This window comes from Falco rusticolus, chromosome 4 (genome assembly GCF_015220075.1).
Source record: "Falco rusticolus isolate bFalRus1 chromosome 4, bFalRus1.pri, whole genome shotgun sequence".
In the NCBI taxonomy this organism is placed as follows: domain Eukaryota; kingdom Metazoa; phylum Chordata; class Aves; order Falconiformes; family Falconidae; genus Falco; species Falco rusticolus.
The window spans coordinates 7,176,776-7,194,254 of NC_051190.1; the positions used below are offsets into that span (position 1 = coordinate 7,176,776).

General features: G+C 51.8%; 1 protein-coding gene across 1 annotated transcript; it reads right to left on the minus strand.

Moving 5' to 3' along the window:
• Positions 1-920: 920 nt before the first annotated feature.
• DUSP7 (dual specificity phosphatase 7) lies at positions 921-9,413 on the minus strand. Its single transcript, XM_037385491.1, has 3 exons — positions 8,744-9,413; positions 5,879-6,307; positions 921-3,310 (listed from the first exon to the last, which is right to left on the minus strand). Exons 1-3 carry the CDS (start codon positions 9,153-9,155, stop codon positions 3,003-3,005), a joined length of 1,149 nt encoding a protein of 382 aa, XP_037241388.1. The 5' UTR covers positions 9,156-9,413; the 3' UTR covers positions 921-3,002.
• Positions 9,414-17,479: the final 8,066 nt, after the last annotated feature.

Here is a 17,479-nt window from a genome sequence, read left to right on the forward strand (position 1 = left end):
CCTCTGACTACCTCCCTGGCTCTGCAGCAGGCTCTGTGGCCATCAGCCAGAGCTCCTTCTGGAATAAAATCAGTTGTCTTTGGTGCTTGGGCCCTAGGATTTGAACAAGACAATACACACACTCACTTTCAGGAATGGATTAAATAGTCCTTTAATTTCTTGCCATCTAAATTAGAACAAGGAAAGCTGGAGGAGGGGGAAGGCAGCAGGGGACCCCACTCCTGCTCAGTCCTACGTAGCTATGAGCAGAGGCATGGAGAGCCACAGCTCCCTTAGCCGGGCTGCACTCCAACCCTTGGAGCCACGTTTCACCCTGAAGCATCCTCATCAGCCCCTCCAGGTTTCCCCACAAACCACTTGCACCCGCAGCCAGGGAGCACAGCGGGACAGCACAGCCCATGCAGGACACTGTGGCCAGGGGCTTGGCTCCCCACCTGAGGATGCAGGAGGGGGCTGCTGCTCTCTGCAAGACCCAGAAGTCATCAAGTAGCTGCCTGCAAGGTCACAACTCCTTGCCTTCCTACCAAAATGAAGCCTGCCATCACAACAATTGTGGGCAAGGCCTTGCCATACCTTTGTAGGCCATGCTTAAACAGTGAACAAAAGTGTCTTCAGTTTATCTGTTTATTTTTGGCACAGCGGAATGGCTGAGGTCAAAGCTGGTCTCGTTCTCAAGCTGTCCTTTGTTCTCGGGTTTATCCAATACCCCCTATCCCTCTCCTCATCCTCCCACCTCCCCCTCTCCATTTTACCACAGGTCTTAAAATTTAAGCTGTGCATGAAACCAAACACCACACTCTAACACTGCCCAGCAAATGCTCTTCATGGTCACAGAAGACTAGTAAATCAACCATAAAAAAACGGATAAGAGCAGCGTGCCCTTATAGGGGCAGAGGCTAGACAAGCATCTGACACCAACATCATTTTTAAAGAAAAAATAATATTTATTTGCAATATAAACAAAGTCCCAATATTGGATCAGTATATATAGGGTCACTAATTTTCCTTCATAACTCAGAAAGCAGAACCATTCCTCACTAACAAGCTCTCATTTGTACTAATCAGAAGATGCATCTTTTTTTTTTTTTTTTCTTTAAAGAAGACGACCACTAACAGCACAGGAAGCCTTTACAAACCAGCTTAGCTGTAATGCAATACAGATGCACTGTCAAAAAATCCCTGAAAAAATAAATTCCTCCATGAGGTAAGATGCAATTAGGATATTCTCAATTTTCTCACTCACAACCATACTTACACCCATTCTCCCTTCCAATGACCCACGATCCCAACGTTGTTGCAAACAAAACCCAACGAACAAACAAACAAAAAACAACCAGAAAACAAGGAGAAGCTCATTCCAACATTCTGGTAACAACTTTAACAAAAAGAACAGTTTCAGGATGCGACAGCGTCAAACATTCCTCCAGATGGAGATTTTTTTTTTATTTTTTTTTTCTTGAAAAAAGTACAAAAAACTGGATATTTAGAAAAAATCCGTGGCTTTTTTTTTTTTCAGTTACATGAGAGTTAAAGTGGAGAGGGAGGGGGGAGAAAGGAGGGACTACATTGCAGCCAATAAAGAAATCTCCAAATCCGTTCTGCCCTCCTCCCAGAAATTATTACCACTTCCTCCCCTCCCAGCTTGGTATAAGGTGTTTGCCAAACACTAGCCAGAAATATAAACAAGTCTTCTCAGAATAGAAGGCACGGCATAGTTATTCGAAAGAGGAAGGAAAAAAAACCCAGAACCTCTGTTGAAAGCTCCAATCATCTCAGAATTTGCCAGTTAATATATATATTCATATATATATATATAAAAATTTCTCTATTACACCACTCATCATTTCCACATCTCTTCACTCCCTTCACACGCTCCATGCGTGACGATTCAGTCCCGTCCCGCTACACAATCCTTGCTCTGCTCCAGGCGCTCGCTGTGTTCCCCCCTCCAGCCCGCACACGTGGGAAAGAATAGAGTGTGCACAAGAAACGCCAACATCACAACCACCTTCTGTACTCGGGAAGCTGGAATGGTTTCGGGCCAGCTGGATGACATTAAGTCAGTCAACAGGCAGCAGAGAACGAAGTGGGGCTCAGACATGCTTCTACCAATTCTGGAGGCTACAAGTTTTACCTCTGGCAATAGCAAACAGTGTTTTTGGCAGGGGTGGAATTAAAAAAAAAAAAAAAAAAGCTTGCGGCTTAGTCACCTTGGCTGAATCAGTGCAGAGTTTGTGATTGTGAGTGCAGGAGTGGTGAAGGGGTTGCATTTAAGCCCAACTGGCCTTCACACATAACAAAGCTTCCTACCAGATGCTAACAACAACAGCAGCAGCATGTATCTCTCTCTGGAGTACCCAGTAATATGCCAGGACATACCAAGGCTTCACAAAGTGTGCAAAATGCATTTGGTCAATATAAACATTTGATTAAAAAAAAATAATAAATGATCAAACAAGAAACAGAATAAAATACTGGTTTTGCAACCTCGTCTGTACAAACAGTCAGGAACTTACATATTTAAAAAGAGTTTGAACCCAAAGCTCGAGTAAGATCTACCCTCTCTTTTCTTAAAAATCAAAAAAAAAAGTAAACTTGGGTTTTAAAACAGTCTTGGCCCAACACCTTTTGTTCAAGGTTTCCAAGTGCATAAATCTCCTCACTTTCCACAGCAAGCTAACCCCCGGTAGCTCTTCACATGTGTGCGTGTTCTGACAGTCCCAATGCACCCAGGAAAGCGGTTATTGCCGGTAACAGCTGCGTTCAAAACGCTGTAACATCGCCCGTATTAAATAACCCCCTGTAAAAAGACTACCTCTTCAAACCACTTTGATCAGGATACTAATGAACGGCATTAGCCTTCTTAAAGCAGCGATCAGGCACCTCTGCCCAGAGAAGCTAGTCGTTTCAGAGCTGCCTGGCAAGACAGATACTTTTGTAAGAGTTGAAATGCTCAAGAGAAGCCATTCGATGCTCAAGTTCCCGACCAGGTGGCATCCCCTTCATGTGGACTCCAGAGTGTTCAGCTGAAACAGGTTGTGGTTGGTGGGGGTGGTGAAGTAGAGCTGTTCGCTTGGCGAGCGGTTGTCGCAAGGGCTGTTGAGTCCCAGAGTTCTCTCAAAGTCCAGGAGTTGGCCCATGAAGTTAAAGTTTGGGGAAATGTTGGATTTTTTCCTTTTCACAAAGTCATAGGCATCGTTCAGGGACAAGTTGAGTTTTTGCATCAAGTAGGCGACAGTGACTGTTACAGACCGGCTGATGCCAGCGAGGCAGTGAACAAGGATCCCACACTTCTTGGAACGGGCCTCATCTGAAACAAGACAAGGGGAAGGGGGAGTCTATTATTCTGCACCAAAAACGCGTGGCTTTGGAGCAGGGCCAGGTGGCAGCTGCAAGCTCCCAGGACCAGGATGACTGCCAGAACTGGATCCCTTGCTCCTAGTGACACCATCTCGTGTCCCTCTGACGCCCACATCTCTCCCCAAAGGGCTCCTGAGGTATTCCCACTGCACGGCAAAGCTGCATATTCCCATTCCATACAGCAAGGCCAAGCATCTCACGTGCTTGGGAAGTATTAATCAAGCCTCGCAACACATCCCTTGCCTAGGGAGCATCAGTAGCCTTTATTCAGGGAAATGGAATAACCCACAGAAGGCAGGTGGAGCTGGAGACAACAGCTCCAGGGAGATGCTGGGGGTGGGGCACAGCACACCCACCTCAACACCAACTAACCAGGGAATGCTGCGCGCTCGATGCAAGGCTGCAGCCCCAGCACCACACAAGCCATTCTCTTCTGCTGTTCTTGTCCTCATTCTACTAGGAAAGTTACGCGAATGCAGTCGAAGCCAATTTAAGCAAAGCCTGAAGTGCAGGAACTTCCCTTATTGTGAAATTGTTCTTTAGGATCGACAGAAACGCACTTCACTACAAACAAATGCTTGTGTTGGAGAAGACTCTCAGGATGAATGGTAGTGGGGAGCAGGAATGCGAGCTGGACCAAAAAATGGCGAGAGAACAGCGACGAAATTTCCCCTCCCTTGCCACCGATTGAAAAGCACACACACACTCATTGTCTCTTGCACAGCCAGAACAGTGTGATCCCTTTATGAATTGACATCTTAGTGCTGAAAGAGGGACACGCTGCTGAGAGCGCTGAATGCACGCAAGTACCCAGCGCTGCTTACTTCTGGGCAGCCCTATTTGAAGTTAAGTCATTTGACTGAGAGCTTGACGGGGAGGGAGAAGGTGGCAGGAGAAAGAGGATCCTCGGGCAAAGCCAGAGGTAAGAGACACTCTGGCACCACAAGCACAGGGAAGGGCAAAGAAGATGCAGGCAAAACAAAATCCAGACCCAAGCCACAACAGGTTTTCTGTCCCAGCCTCCAAGACCAGGCAAGAATTTCCAGTACAGTGGGCAATGCCCCCACACCCCATATCCAGCCCTCCCCCCCCAGTCTCTCCCCATTCAACATTTTTCCTAGACTTTTTTGCCTTTCATCTGACCTGTGTCGCATTTCTTGGTGTTGGGTTTTAGAGTGAGGTAATCCTCCATTTCCTATCATGAACTGGAAAGCACAAGTTCAGTGTTCAGAGACATCGGCTGACTGCAGCAGACAGATCCCAAATGCCACATGCCAGCAGGGACCGTGTACCTCAGCCCTGACATTTAATACCACGTGTGGGAAGTGCAGACGGGACATCAGATGGGTCCCTGCTGCCACACTGAAGCTGCTGCTTCTGACCACAATCGTATTAGTAGAGGACAGAAGCTGGGGGCAAAGGAGAGCAGGTGGGAACCAGGGTTTCCAAGGCTGAAGAGCAGCAGAGGACCTAGCACAGCTCTGCCCCATTTCAGGCCGTACAGCACAGCAAGCCAGCACATGCAGCAGGGTCCAAAACAGGGGCAACAAAGCAGCATCAAAACAGGCTACACAGATTTCAGTCTGAAGGTAAAGGTCCCCCTCTCCTTTACATATACCACTAGTTGTAATCGCATATGAACCCATAGGTCTTTTAATAGTTAATGGTGGTAATGACTACCTGTGCCATTTATCCCCCATAAATCAGATCTGATTAGGCTAATAACTGTCACAAGCAGACAGCACAGACCACGCTGGAAGTCTACATCCCTACTCAGCCCGACAGACACCTCTTACAGAAGAGAGCAATTTTCAAAGTGAATGCTAGCCTAGGAGCCAAGACCTGCCTCCCTGCACCCTTCCCCACAACCAGCCAAAGCCGTCTCAGGGGCTGTCTGCACAGCGGTTTTTCCAGCTGAGCTCTGCAGGGTAATTATAATCACTAACTCATTGTGTTGACACTTACCTTGGGAGAAGTATCCATACAAGGAGTTAGTTATGCTAGGGCAACTTACAGCAGGATCACAACTAGACTAGCAAATCCTCTCAGCAGAGGAAAATACCACCCTGCACCACTCCCACCCCCCCCTCGCAAGACTGTAACCACACTTGGGGCTAAGGAATTGCTGGCACCAGTCACATTAATGCAACTCCCATCAACACTCATTCCCAGAAAAGCAGGCAAAGCAGCTTCCCTCTACCTTGGTTCAGCCATTCCACACAAGCGCACACTCATACGAGGGCAAGAGACAGCGGGGCTGGTCCTACCACTCGCAGGTAACTGGCTGAGGTGCTGCAGCAGGACTGAATCTAGAAGAGGAAGCTTTCCTGAACCCAGCCAGGGCAGCAGGCACCAGCAGTGTTACCCAGCACCTCGACAGGGCGACGCTCAGCTCCTAAGCCAGCACTGATGCTGTGCCCTGGAGAGGTGAGGCCAGAGACAAGTAACAGCACTGGGAAGTGGCTTGCCACATTCCCAAGCAGTGAGTATGAAAAGACATGTTCTGCCAACTACCTACCAATGAAAGCAATGGCCTCGGGAAAGAACTGCGAGAGATTCTGGCTCCAGTGATCTGAGATGGGGATCTGCTTGTACTTGAACTCTCCGTCATGCTCAAACATGTTTGGCAGGTTGGGAGTCACATTCAGGATGTATTTAATGCCGTATTTGCCCAGGACATCCAAGTTGGTTGAATCTTTGGCACAGCCCAGGTACAGGTAAGGTAGGATCTGGACCGGAAAGGCAGGCTGATTGTTAGGGATGGGACTCCCGTCCGACTCTGTGGCACTGCTGGGTTCCCTGTCGGATTCACCATCTGAGCAGTCTGAGCTTATCCGCAGCCCTCCCAGGCCAAGAACTGATGCCGGGGGAGAGTTGCTGGGCGAGGAGCTGTCAAGGTTGGTCTCGCAGTGCTCCGAATATTCGGTCTGAAACTTGTTAAAGCCACCTGGGAAGGGGGAAAGGAAAAAGGGAAAGGGAACAGGCAGAGACAAAATCATTTAGATTGAAAGAGACCTTTGGATCATCAAGTCCAAAAAGATGTTTTGTTCTTCAGAATGGAAAATCCTTCTACCTGGCCACATGTGCATGTTACTTAGCAGGTCTTTGCCAGCAAGATGTTAGTATACCTTCAACTTCACATCTAGAAAGGCATCTACCTGCTCCCTCATCTTCCCTGGTCAGCCTGCTACTGAGCAAACAGGTCCTGGGAAACCACAGTGTTTCTTGCAAAGTTTGATACCGCTTGTGATAAACATGGGCCAAATTTCAGTTGCAAAAGAAACAAACATCCAAAAAGAAAATCAATGGCAAGAGACAATCTCGCCTTGTTTAGCTCCTCAGAAATAGTGGTCTGGGGCTGTTTAGGCAAGCGCTATTATGCCACCTAGACAGAAATGCACAGAAGTATCTGCATCTGAAAAGATAAAACAAGAACAACCACCACATACCCAACCCAGGCACTAAAACCCAACAAAACAATTCACCTTCAAGCAGGAAAAAAGACCGTAAGTTTTGCCAAAGAGTGATCCTCACACCTATTTTAGCACTACAAACACATTTTGTGACAGAGCAGTGTCGCAGGTTTGTCCTTCACCCAAACCGCAGCAGGCTTGAGGAGGGATGGGACCCTTCGCGTCTGCTCCTAAGCCCTTTCCTCCAGCTCCTTGGCTCAACAGCTTGGGAAGGAAGGCAGAGGCAGGGAAGCAAAAACCCCACCGATCTACCTCCCTTCCAGGCAATATTAAACCGGAGCTCAGCCATCGGTACCTGACACTGACAAATGGTTTAATTAGAAAGGCCTCCTGGAAACTTTGTTAGTGGGTTCGGCGGTTGCGGCAGGGTCACTGAGCAGGACAGACAGCTCCTGCCACATCCATTCATGAAAAAGGCTCGTCCTCGTCCTCCTCCTCCCCCCCCGCGCCGCCAGACAGCGCCGAGGAGCCATTTTGGAATTTTAATTGGAAACATTTCTCACCGAGGCTCCCGGTAAAAGGCAGAGAAAGGGGCTCAGCTCCTCCCCTGCCCATCGGGGAGAGCTTAGGAGTAACTTCAAAGCTGCTCCTGCCTGCCAGGGAGGGGGACGACGCGGAGAGAAAAGGGAAGACAAAGCGCAGGAGCAGTAGAGCCCATCGGGAAACCCCCAACCGGGATGGGAGGGGGTGGGGGGCCCCGGCGACACGGACAGGGAGGGAGGGGGAACCGGGATCAACGCCTGAGTTTGTGTGTGTCGTCCCCCCCCATGTCACCTTTGAAGGAGGCTTGTGCGGGCAGCGCAGCCCTTAAGGCTGGTCCCCGAATACCTGCCTGTCCCCCTGCTACCCCAACCCCTTACCCGGGGCTCCCCCGGCTACCCAGAAAGGGTCTACCAAGAAGCAGCAGTGTTTTTTAAAGAGCTGCAAGTAGCAACTTTCCTCACCACTCTCCCCCCGCCGCCCCCCCCTCCCCCCGCACGCCTCCGCTCTGTTATTTCTGCCTCAAACCCGCCACCCAGCGACCGGACTGGGAGGATGGGAAGGGTCCCAGCAGCCCAGCTGTGGGCTCTGCTCAGCCTGCTGCGGAGGGAGGCCTGCTGGGATCTTTCAAAATGGCCAAAACCAATCCAACATCCCACCCCCACTCCCCCCCCAAAAATCCCCAACAACCAACCTCAAAGCCCAAATCACCGCCGGCGCTCACGGCAGGGCATGTGCGGGGCTCCCCGCTCCCCCATCGCCCTGCCCCGGGGAGCCGCCGGGCTGCCCCCTCCCAGCGCCGCCGGCATTCCCAGGGAAAGGGGGAGACAAACCCAAGCGCTAGCTTTTTCGGGGGGGGGGGGAGGGGCAATAAGGAAAGGGGAGGCCTCTCCTGCCCCCCTGAAGTCTGGCCATCCTTTGCGGAGGGGCTGGAGCGGAGCCCGGCGCCGGTGCGGGGAGCCGCCGCAAGGCACCGTCTGGGGAGCGGAGCGAGGGGCGCCACCGGGGCGGGGGGGGGGGGGGGGGGGAGGGGGCGACAGTGCCCAGCCGGGGTCGGCTTGGGACAGGGCAGCGCCGGAGGGGACGCCCCGGCGGCAGAGGTGGGGGCGTCCCTCCTGCCGCTGCCGGGGAGGCGACGCAGGAGAAGCAGGGCGCTCCCGGCCACTTCCAGCCTGCGACCATTTTGTGCGGGGGATTAAAGCAGGATGCAGTGTAGGGGGGATGTGAATACGTATCTGTGTAAAAATAAAAATAAATCAGGCAGAGGGAGGTGGGCGAGGAAAGAAAACAACCCAGCCACCTCCGGCTGGGCAAGGGATGGGCGCCCAGCGATGCAGGGGCCGGCTGGGGGCTGCGGGGGGACACGGGGGACGCCGGCCACGGGCTGCGGGAGCAGGAGGGGGCTGGCGGAAGGGCTGGGGGCACCTCACCTTTCAGGTAATAGGCTTTGCAGCCATCATCGCGCAGCTTCTGGAGCAGCAGCCCCAGGACGGAGGTGGCGGCACCACCGTCCTGCCAGTCGGCGGTCGCCTCGTCGTAGAGCAGCACGGTGTCGGCCTTGCAGCGCTTGACGAAGCGCTCCTTGTCCTCGTGGTTGGGGATGATGGAGCGGATGGGCAAGTTGCCCTTCTTGAGGCGGCGGAGCATGAGCCCGGGGATGGCCAGGTTGATGGCCGTCTCGATGTGCGAGCTCTCGAAGAGCTCGTGGGGGCGGCAGTCGAGCAGCAGCAGCGAGCGGCCGCCGCCCGACTCCAGCTCCTCCTGCAGCCACTCCGCGCTCTTGCACGGCATCGCCGCAGCCATGGGCGCCCGCGGGGAGCTCCCCCAGACCTGCGTTTTCATGGGGCTCGGCAGCGGCGGCCGCCAGCGCCCGGCCCACCGGCCACCCACGCAGCGGCCGGACGCGGCCCCGCTCCGCCGCTCCCCCGGGCCGGGGCTGGGCTCACGCTGTGCCGGACGCGGCGCCGCTCCGCACGGCCGTAGGTGCGCGCTGCCTGCGGCCCGGAGCGCGGCGGCCCCCGCTCTGCCCTACGCGGTGCGCCCCATCCCGGCGGCCTCAATTAAAGCGGCGCTTCGCCGGCGGCTCGGCGTGTCATGCCTCGGGAGGCGGGGCGGGCAGCGGGGCCGGCCGAGCGGCAGCATGCCCCGCCCGGCGCGGCTCGGCTCGGCGCGGCTCCGCGCACACGCACCGGGCGGCGCGGCCCCGAGCGGAGACCCCGCCCCCCATGCGCGTCACCGCCTCCCGCCGCGCCCCCAGCGCCAATGAGGCGCGGCGGGGGACGCGGGTTCACCCTATATGGGCAGAGGGCGGGGCCGGCGGCGGGGGCAGAGCGCGGGAAGGCGCGCGGGGGCTGCGGACCCTGGCCCCGGCTGCGGGGAGCCCGGGGCCCAGTCAGCCCGCCCGGCCCCGCCGCCCCCTCCCCGCCGCCAGCTTTCAGCCAAAAGTTTAGTAGAAGGTTACGGCAGCGAAGTGAGGCGGGCCGGGGGGCGGGGAGGCCTGCGTGGGTTTTGAGTGGGTCGTGCGCGGCCCCGCCTCGGTCTTTGACAGCAACGCACCGTTCCCAAAGAAAATTGACTGAGACTCATTAAACCTCCGGATTCCCTTTCGTTATCAGAATGAGCTTCAAAATAGATGATTTTATCTGTGCATCCTCGGTTATTTTTAGACTATCTTCCCTATTAGTATCCACTACTATAAATACAAACCTTTCATGCTGCAAAATCAAAATTTCAAGACAGGAAAGTAACTGGAGGCATCCTTCTGGTTTCCTTCTATCTTTTACGTGCCTTTTCCTGTGAACCAGTCCTCTGGTACCAGTTTTCCATGCCTCATGCAAACTGTGCCTGTTACAAAATAAATTTGATCTTTCTCTTTTTAATGAGCGGGATGACATTAAAAATGTGGGTTTGTATGAGCTGATTCTGTTGCAGTCTATTTTCACCATGCAGGCAGTCAAACACTGATGAGTTGCTCAGAGAGGTTGTGCAATTTCCATCCTTGTTGGTTTTCAAGATCTGACTCGGCACAGCCCTGAGTAACCTGGGCTGACCTCAGGGCCGACCCAGCTTTAAGCAGGAGGTTTGACTAGAGCCCTCCTGTGGTCCCTTCTCACCTGGGTTATCCTACAAGGTCTTGCTCTCCAAATTCCGGTGGGCATGAGTGGGAAGGGGAATAGATCATCCTCCCTGGTCTGGGACAGATGACCCATTCCTTTTTTTTCCTATCTTGTGTTCTCTTCTACCTCTTATTACAAACATTCTCAGCAAATACCATTACAAAGGGAACAGCCAGGGTCTGTGTCACCAGCAGATTCCCAGGATCAGCAACCTCACTAGGTCTCAACAGGGTTTTTTCCCAGCTGGCTGAATTTCAAGACCTGGGCTGGATCTTGGGTAACAGATCTTGTTCCTTAAAACACCCACACACACACAAACAAACATATGTGTGTGTGTGCGCGTGCGCGCACACACACACACAGTTTTAGTCATAATGTTGTTTAAAACTATGCTGTTCAAATGGTGCTGTCTCAAGGCAAAGACTACAAATTGGATTGTGTTTGAAGACACTTTTCATCCAGTCAAGTTCTGCTTTTCTCAAAGCCAAGACCTACTACTGAAACCATAACAGAACCACTGTTTCCCCAGTGGTCATTTATATACCCTCAACACATAAAATATCCCAAGGAGGCCATTTCCCTCTGTCTTCAGTACAAAAGCGGCACAAAAGCTGGAGTCCCTGTCTCCTTTTAGTCTAATTCCTAAGTCTGAATCCTGATGAAAATACAGACTCAACACAGCACTTGAGCACATGCTTAACTTTGAGCACGATGAGCATCCCATTGCAAAACACTTCATGATTTCAGCGGGCCTGTGCTCTGAACCGTTCGTGGATTTCATCGGCATCAGCAAAATAAACGGCTCGCTCTACATCACTTTTTTTTTTGTGACTCAAGTGTGCCCAAGAAAGCGGAACAGCAGAAGCTGTCCACTTCCCCTTGCCCAGTTTATTTTTACCGCTGGTTGCTGTGGGAAGCTATTGTGATTCAGTGTTGCAGTAGGAAGTTACTAAGGCTGCTCTTGCAGCAGAGGATGTTGAGGTTCTTATGCAAGCCACAGTCACAGTGAAAATAGCTGACCTTTCTGTTTAGCAAAGCACCTTCAATTCATAAGGGGAACAGCAGCGGGTTGTGCAAAGGACTCACATCTGCAGCCAAAGCCCTTAGCGTACTGCAAACAGTGTCCAGGAATCTTATGGGGACTCCTCGGCGAGGGGGAGGCAGGTGTAACCGCCGGCATGTGGTGCTGTGAAACCAGAAGAGAAATGTCTCACCTCCATTTTGCGGTCGCATTAGCAACCACATCAGTTTCGGGACAAGCTCCGGGCTCACCACCTGCAGAGGCAAGCCCAGATTTCTCCCTGATGAGGGCGAAAGTAAAATAATCTCACGTAACACCGGTGTGGCACCCTCTGCCTGCCCAGCCAGGAGCTTAGGGACATTGGGAGAGATTCCCCCCCCGGGCCGTCGGGAACACGGCTCGCCCCGGTGATTCCGGGCTGCAGCCCCGCCGGCAGCGCGGGCAGCGCGGGCAGGGCGGGCAGCGCGGGCCAGCCTGTCGGCATGCTGCCCTCTGGAGTCAGCCGCTCCGAAATGCACCTCAGCCACCAGCCAGAGCCACCCACCGCCCCCCCAGCGCCGGGCATCCTTTGCCAGGCCCTGCATCCTGCCCGCAGCAGCCGGGGCTGCCCTCCAGGGGCATTGCTTGTATGAAAGACGGCATCTCTTCTCTGCAGAGAGCGTGGGCATCCCCCTCGAACCGCCTCCCAAGGAGAAGGTACCTCACATGCTCGAGGTTTCCCAAAGCATGGCAGATCTGGGGTCCAGGATGCTGTGTGCCAGTGCCTCCATCAGCACAGTGGGGCTGCCAGGGGCTCGAGGGGCTTGGTGGTGTTTGCCTCACCATGTACATGGCTTTGCTGACAGCTGGACAATCAGCACGTGTCCAGAAATAAACAGCTTTCGGCTTAGCTCCAAGGAGTCCCGAGTGCTTGCGGCAAGCACAGCACAAAGCCATAACCACTCCACACGCAGATTGCCATCGTCGCTGTGCCATACCACAGCTGGCCTTGGGTTTCTCATATAAATGGTCACGTCCATCTTTCTGGTCAGTGTTCAGCTGCAGAAAGGCTCTCTCCTCCAATGGTCTTTCTGCCCAAGGGCCAGCACAGTGACTAGCGACTTCCCCACGCCCACAGCCACATCTTGCCGGCTTGGCTTTGGCTTGCTTTTGTTCTCATCCATTCCAGTCTACTGTGATGCCATGGCAGCTGCCATCTTGGGCTCCCCGTTTCCATTGCCACCGCATCTCTTTTCGCAAGTTCTCTGACTGCCGAGCCCACAGGCTGTGTTTTGATGTCTCTTCCACCTGGGTCTTCTTCATCTTGCGTTTTAGAAACAAAGACCATGAGTCATGGCAGAATGTGAGGTAAAGGCATTGTTACCAGATATCTACCCAGAACTTATTCCAGGTTCTGACATAGCCCCTGTGGTGGCATTGCTCCCAAAGATGTGACAGTTGCTACTTTGAGCCAGGGTCTGAGTAAAGGGCAGAAGATGTCATACCATGAGGGGGGCTCATGGTACCAACTACAGCTTAGAAGGCGGCTAGGGTTCCCAAGGATATGAAGAGTAAAGCAAAAGGTATTTGCAGTCAGAAGGTGCTCAGAAGTTAAACCACATTTTCTTCTTAAAAATGAACCTCTGAAAAGTCTGTCTTTGCTTTTTATTTTTTTCTCTTTTTAACATGCACTTTCTCAACAACATTGCACCCCAAAAGGATTTTCCTTCCAGTCTCAGCTGTCAAGGTGGCCCTTCCCCCAACAACTCTGGGCTGTAACAGCTAAACCTTACTAGGACTTATTTTCCCACTGCTCAGTCAGCTGTTTTCAACATCTAATAACAAGTATCAGGTATGATTCATGGCCCAGACATCAATCCATAAAGTTATTAAGCTCCTTCTAGCAGGAATCTTCACCTGTCTCAGGTACCTGTGGTCAAATATCCATCAGTACCAGAGACGATGCTTCTTCCTGGCAGTTTAAGGACAGACTGACAACTTGAGGCAGTATTTTGCGAGTAGTATTGCAGCTGGAAATTTGCTTGGATGACCTGGGCTCCCAGGGTAGCTTCTGGTTTGCTTTGTGACATTAAGTGAAATCACAATTTTCCATACTGCACTCTTCTCATCTGTGGAATGGGGCTAGTGCCTCCCCATCACCTTTGCAAGCATTTGGGAGCTAAGGAACAAGGGAGGTGGGCTGATGTGATGTTAACATCCTCTTGCAGCACTGAGTTTCTTGGACTAAATCACTTTTTTCTATCTTAAAAAAAAAAATAAAAGCTTTTACTGAACTTCAGCTTTCCTTCCTAATTACTTAATTGAGGTAGCAGTTATTTTGTCAGGGAAGGGCACTTGTTGATGATTTACCCCATGTTTCATTAATATATGTAAGAAGTTAACTCCTGGTAGAGAAATACATGCATGGTTTTAACAGGGGGAAAAAAAAAAAGCCCCAAATTTGCTTTCTACTCCTGCACTAATTTGTGACTATTTTTATCAATGTTAACACTGAGCCGGGGTAAAAATACTCCTAGAAAGTTTAGAATTTACATTTGTCTTCATATGTATTCAGCAGAAATCTAGCTTCCCAGCCTCCGCATTGCCTAATCTGGATTCATTAGCTTCACCCACCCCCAAGAAAAATGTCAGATGACTTTGGCCTGGTGAAGCATTTCACCCACAAATGCTCAGCAGGAAGATCTAAGTGCAGTGCTCTCTTTTCTGCAGTAAGCTGGCCCCGTGGAGCATCAGCTCTGACACTGCAGGCATCTGACGTGGTGATGGGAACAGATTCATCCTTCCCAACACAGCCCTGCTTCAGGGCAAAGTCTCTGGTGGGCCCCATCCTGCTAGGATGCTGAGACCTGATAAGCATCTTTTCCCCTGCTGCCCCAGCAAAGGCAGGTAGATGTAGGCTGAGGAAGAACTGCCACAAGCAGAAAACTTTGTGAGCATCTTATAAAGCATGGGGCAGCCATAAGCACGTGCAGCCTGTACCACCAGGTCCCTGGGTGGTAACATTTTGCCTCTATTAAATGGGCATGGCATCATTTGCCTCTCAGAGATGCACTTTTGCTGCAGAGCTGGAGACTTTCATGTAAATGTGTCAATGAATTCTGGTCCAAAGACAAGAAAATTATTCTCTGGCATGTGCCTGCAGAAGAAGCAAACCAACTCCTCCTGTGCCAAAGACAGTAGGCGTGTGCAGCCAGGAGGCAACAGTCCCACCTTTGCATCTGTGCAACCCGACCTGATGTGGGAGCCTTCTCCTTGGCCTGGTTCTCATCTTTCCACGGTGCGCTTCTTCAGGTAGACCTAGAAGCTCTGTGGCAATCGCAGAGGGGTAAAGCTGCATACAGAGTGCTGCAAACCTTGGGGAACACGGTTCAACATATCTGCAGCAAAAATCAAGACTCCAAGAACCCCATTTTTCTGTTTCTGTGATCATCTCTTACAGAAGCCCAGAAGGGCTGAGGCTGGAGGTCTTTCTGAGGAGCGTCTGGCCCAACCTGTGTCTTGCCTCTGTTGGAGCAGGTACTGCATCCCGGTTAGGTAGTCCAATATCTCTAAGGACTCCACAGCTTTTCTGGACAACCCAATGCAGTGTTTGGCCACCCTCACAGTGAAAGAGTGTTTTCTTATGCTTAACTGCCACATCCTATGCTTTAATTTGTTCCCATTTCCACTCATCCTTTTACTGGGCACCTAAGAAAAGTCTTTCTCCACCTTCATGGTTTGAAGAAACCTCCGCATTTTATGGAAAGGCTGTGCTTCCATCTGGGTGTAAAAAATCCAATCAGTGGAGCCAAAAGTAATTTTTCTGGGAAATATTGGCCCAGCTTCTCACAACAGTTTGGCTGGGATAGCTGGTTATGTAAAAATATGGAAGGTCCCCACGCTTTCTGTGAAACCCAAGAGAGAAAGGCGACTCATGTTAAGCAGGAGCCAAGAGCCCCCATGAGTTCCACCAGCAAGGGAGAGCAGCTCCAACCTGATTAAATTGGGAAAACATAGTTGAGCAATGACCACTTCCCTTCTTCCTTGCCTCAGCTTCCTGGGCTCCAGAGTCCTCCCAGAGGAAAAACCGGAGATATTTAAGATAATTTGTCCTTTTAGCAATGGGCTTTAAATGAGCAGGCGTGGAAGCCACGTGCCACTATCCTTCCAAAATCCTCCCCTGTGAAGGATTAGAGGACAGGGAGGTTCAATGCTCCCTTTGACATTAAACCCTCCAGAGTCCATCACTGCAGTAATGGAGCAGGGCAGGGTATTTATGGGACTTAAAAAGCCACTAACATCTACTCTCAAGCCTGTCTTATCCATGTATTGGACACAGACTGCACAGCATGTAGTTCAGTATATACCTACATACCCCATTTATAATCATTCCTCCGCCTTTTGTATGCCAAAAAAAGCCCTTCCACCTGTCACAGCACTCTCCAAACTATCAAGCTGCCACAAGGTCTTTTACCATCTCATACCAACACACTCTTCGTACAGTCCCTCTGCTGCCTTCTCCTTGTCTCACCTCATCCAGGGCCCACTGTCTCTTCTCTTGCTTCTCCCACAGCTGCTCTCTCCATTGGCTCTCAACCCCTTAACAGAACCAGCCACAGCTGCACCTTGTCTACATCGGCCAACCCGCTGCCCCTGAAGCCAGCCCACACCTGTATATTATCAGTGATAATTAACCCAGCTTCATTCTTCTACAATTCCCCCCCCTTTTTTTTTAACATTTCATACCTTATGTTTTTAGCAATCATTATAACCTTTTTACAAATAATTTTTTCATACAGTCCTCTATAATTCCTTTACATCCTCCTTAGAAAATAGTCAAGAGAGAAATCGCCCAAGGCAGCAGGACCTGTTGGTGCTATCTGAGCACCTCCCCTCTGATCCGCTCAAGTCTCCATCGCCTCCCCAGCTCCGCAGTTTCAGCATCCTCGGCTGCCCGCCCTGTGCACACGTCAGATCCTCGGCAGCTTCTCCGAGGCGGCCTGGCTGTTTTCAAGAAGCAATTTCCTGCAGAGAAATATTTCTTTTTCAAGGAGGCTAAGTGGCAAGCTTCCTGGTGCAGGCTTTTCACAGGAAACAATTGCGAAAGCAGCTTCGCCACCCACGAGGAAGGGCTGTGAATGAGCAGGGCGGGCGCAGGCTGCACCCAGCTCTGTGTTCCTAACCCAGCTCCCCCCCATACATGCCAGGGGGTGAGTTTTGTGCCCCTCGCCCATGTCTCCCAAGCTGCTGCTGGGATGCTGGCTTGGGGCAGGGAAAGCAGCTGGGCTGGGTGCAGGCAGCGCAGAGCCTCCCGGGGACAGTGGTGCATGGCCCCTCCAGCGCCCGGCCTGTCCCTCCAGTGGGAGAAGGTGAGAGAAGCTGAGAGAAGACATGGTGACACTGCCAGGCTTTGGCTCGCCAGCCTTCACACTCTCCCTCCACACTGTTGCTGGCTCTGGTTTCAAGCAAGGCCACCAAATACCAGGCCAGGCTTCCCTCTCCACCCTGAGCCGGGTGGTCACTGCTCCTCAGCCTGGTCCTGCGAGAAGACGTGAACCCTGCCAGGCCTTCTCCCTGCTGCTGACAAGTGAGGCACTCCTGGTGGCTTTGGCAGTGCTGCCTGGGATTTACAGGGTGACAAGCTCAGAGACAGACTCAGCAATGTGGCGGTGCACCACATCCCTGCCTATCAACCAAACCCCAAACTGCACCAGTTAATCCCCTGGCCGATGCAGAGATACTGGGGAAGGAGGCTGTACCGTGCTGCTGCTTCTCACCATGGGTGGCTTTGAAGTCAATCTTTGTTCATATACTCTTATTCCAATGAGCAGGGCAGGTCTCCCAGCCTGTGCATACCCCCACGCAGCAGTGCTTTTCATTGACACAGTTGTTCTGGTTTGGATGTATTTGGATGGGCAACCCAGGGTCCTGCCCCACTTTGAGATCTCACCACCTATGCTGTGGCAACACCGCTTTTTCACTGAGAAGTTTTACTGGCCATCCATGAAGATGCTCCAGTTCCTGAGGTTTTTTTCTTGCATCAAGTCCTC

Coding starts and splice junctions, on each gene's coding strand:
- DUSP7 (XM_037385491.1), bottom strand. CDS start 9,155: ATGAAAACGCAGGTCTGGGGGAGCTCCCCGCGGGCGCCCATGGCTGCG. Junction 6,308..8,743: donor CAAAGCCTATTACCTGAAAG/GTGAGGTGCCCC, acceptor CCCCCTTCCCAG/GTGGCTTTAACAAGTTTCAG. Junction 3,311..5,878: donor CGAGGCCATTGCTTTCATTG/GTAGGTAGTTGG, acceptor GTCTTGTTTCAG/ATGAGGCCCGTTCCAAGAAG.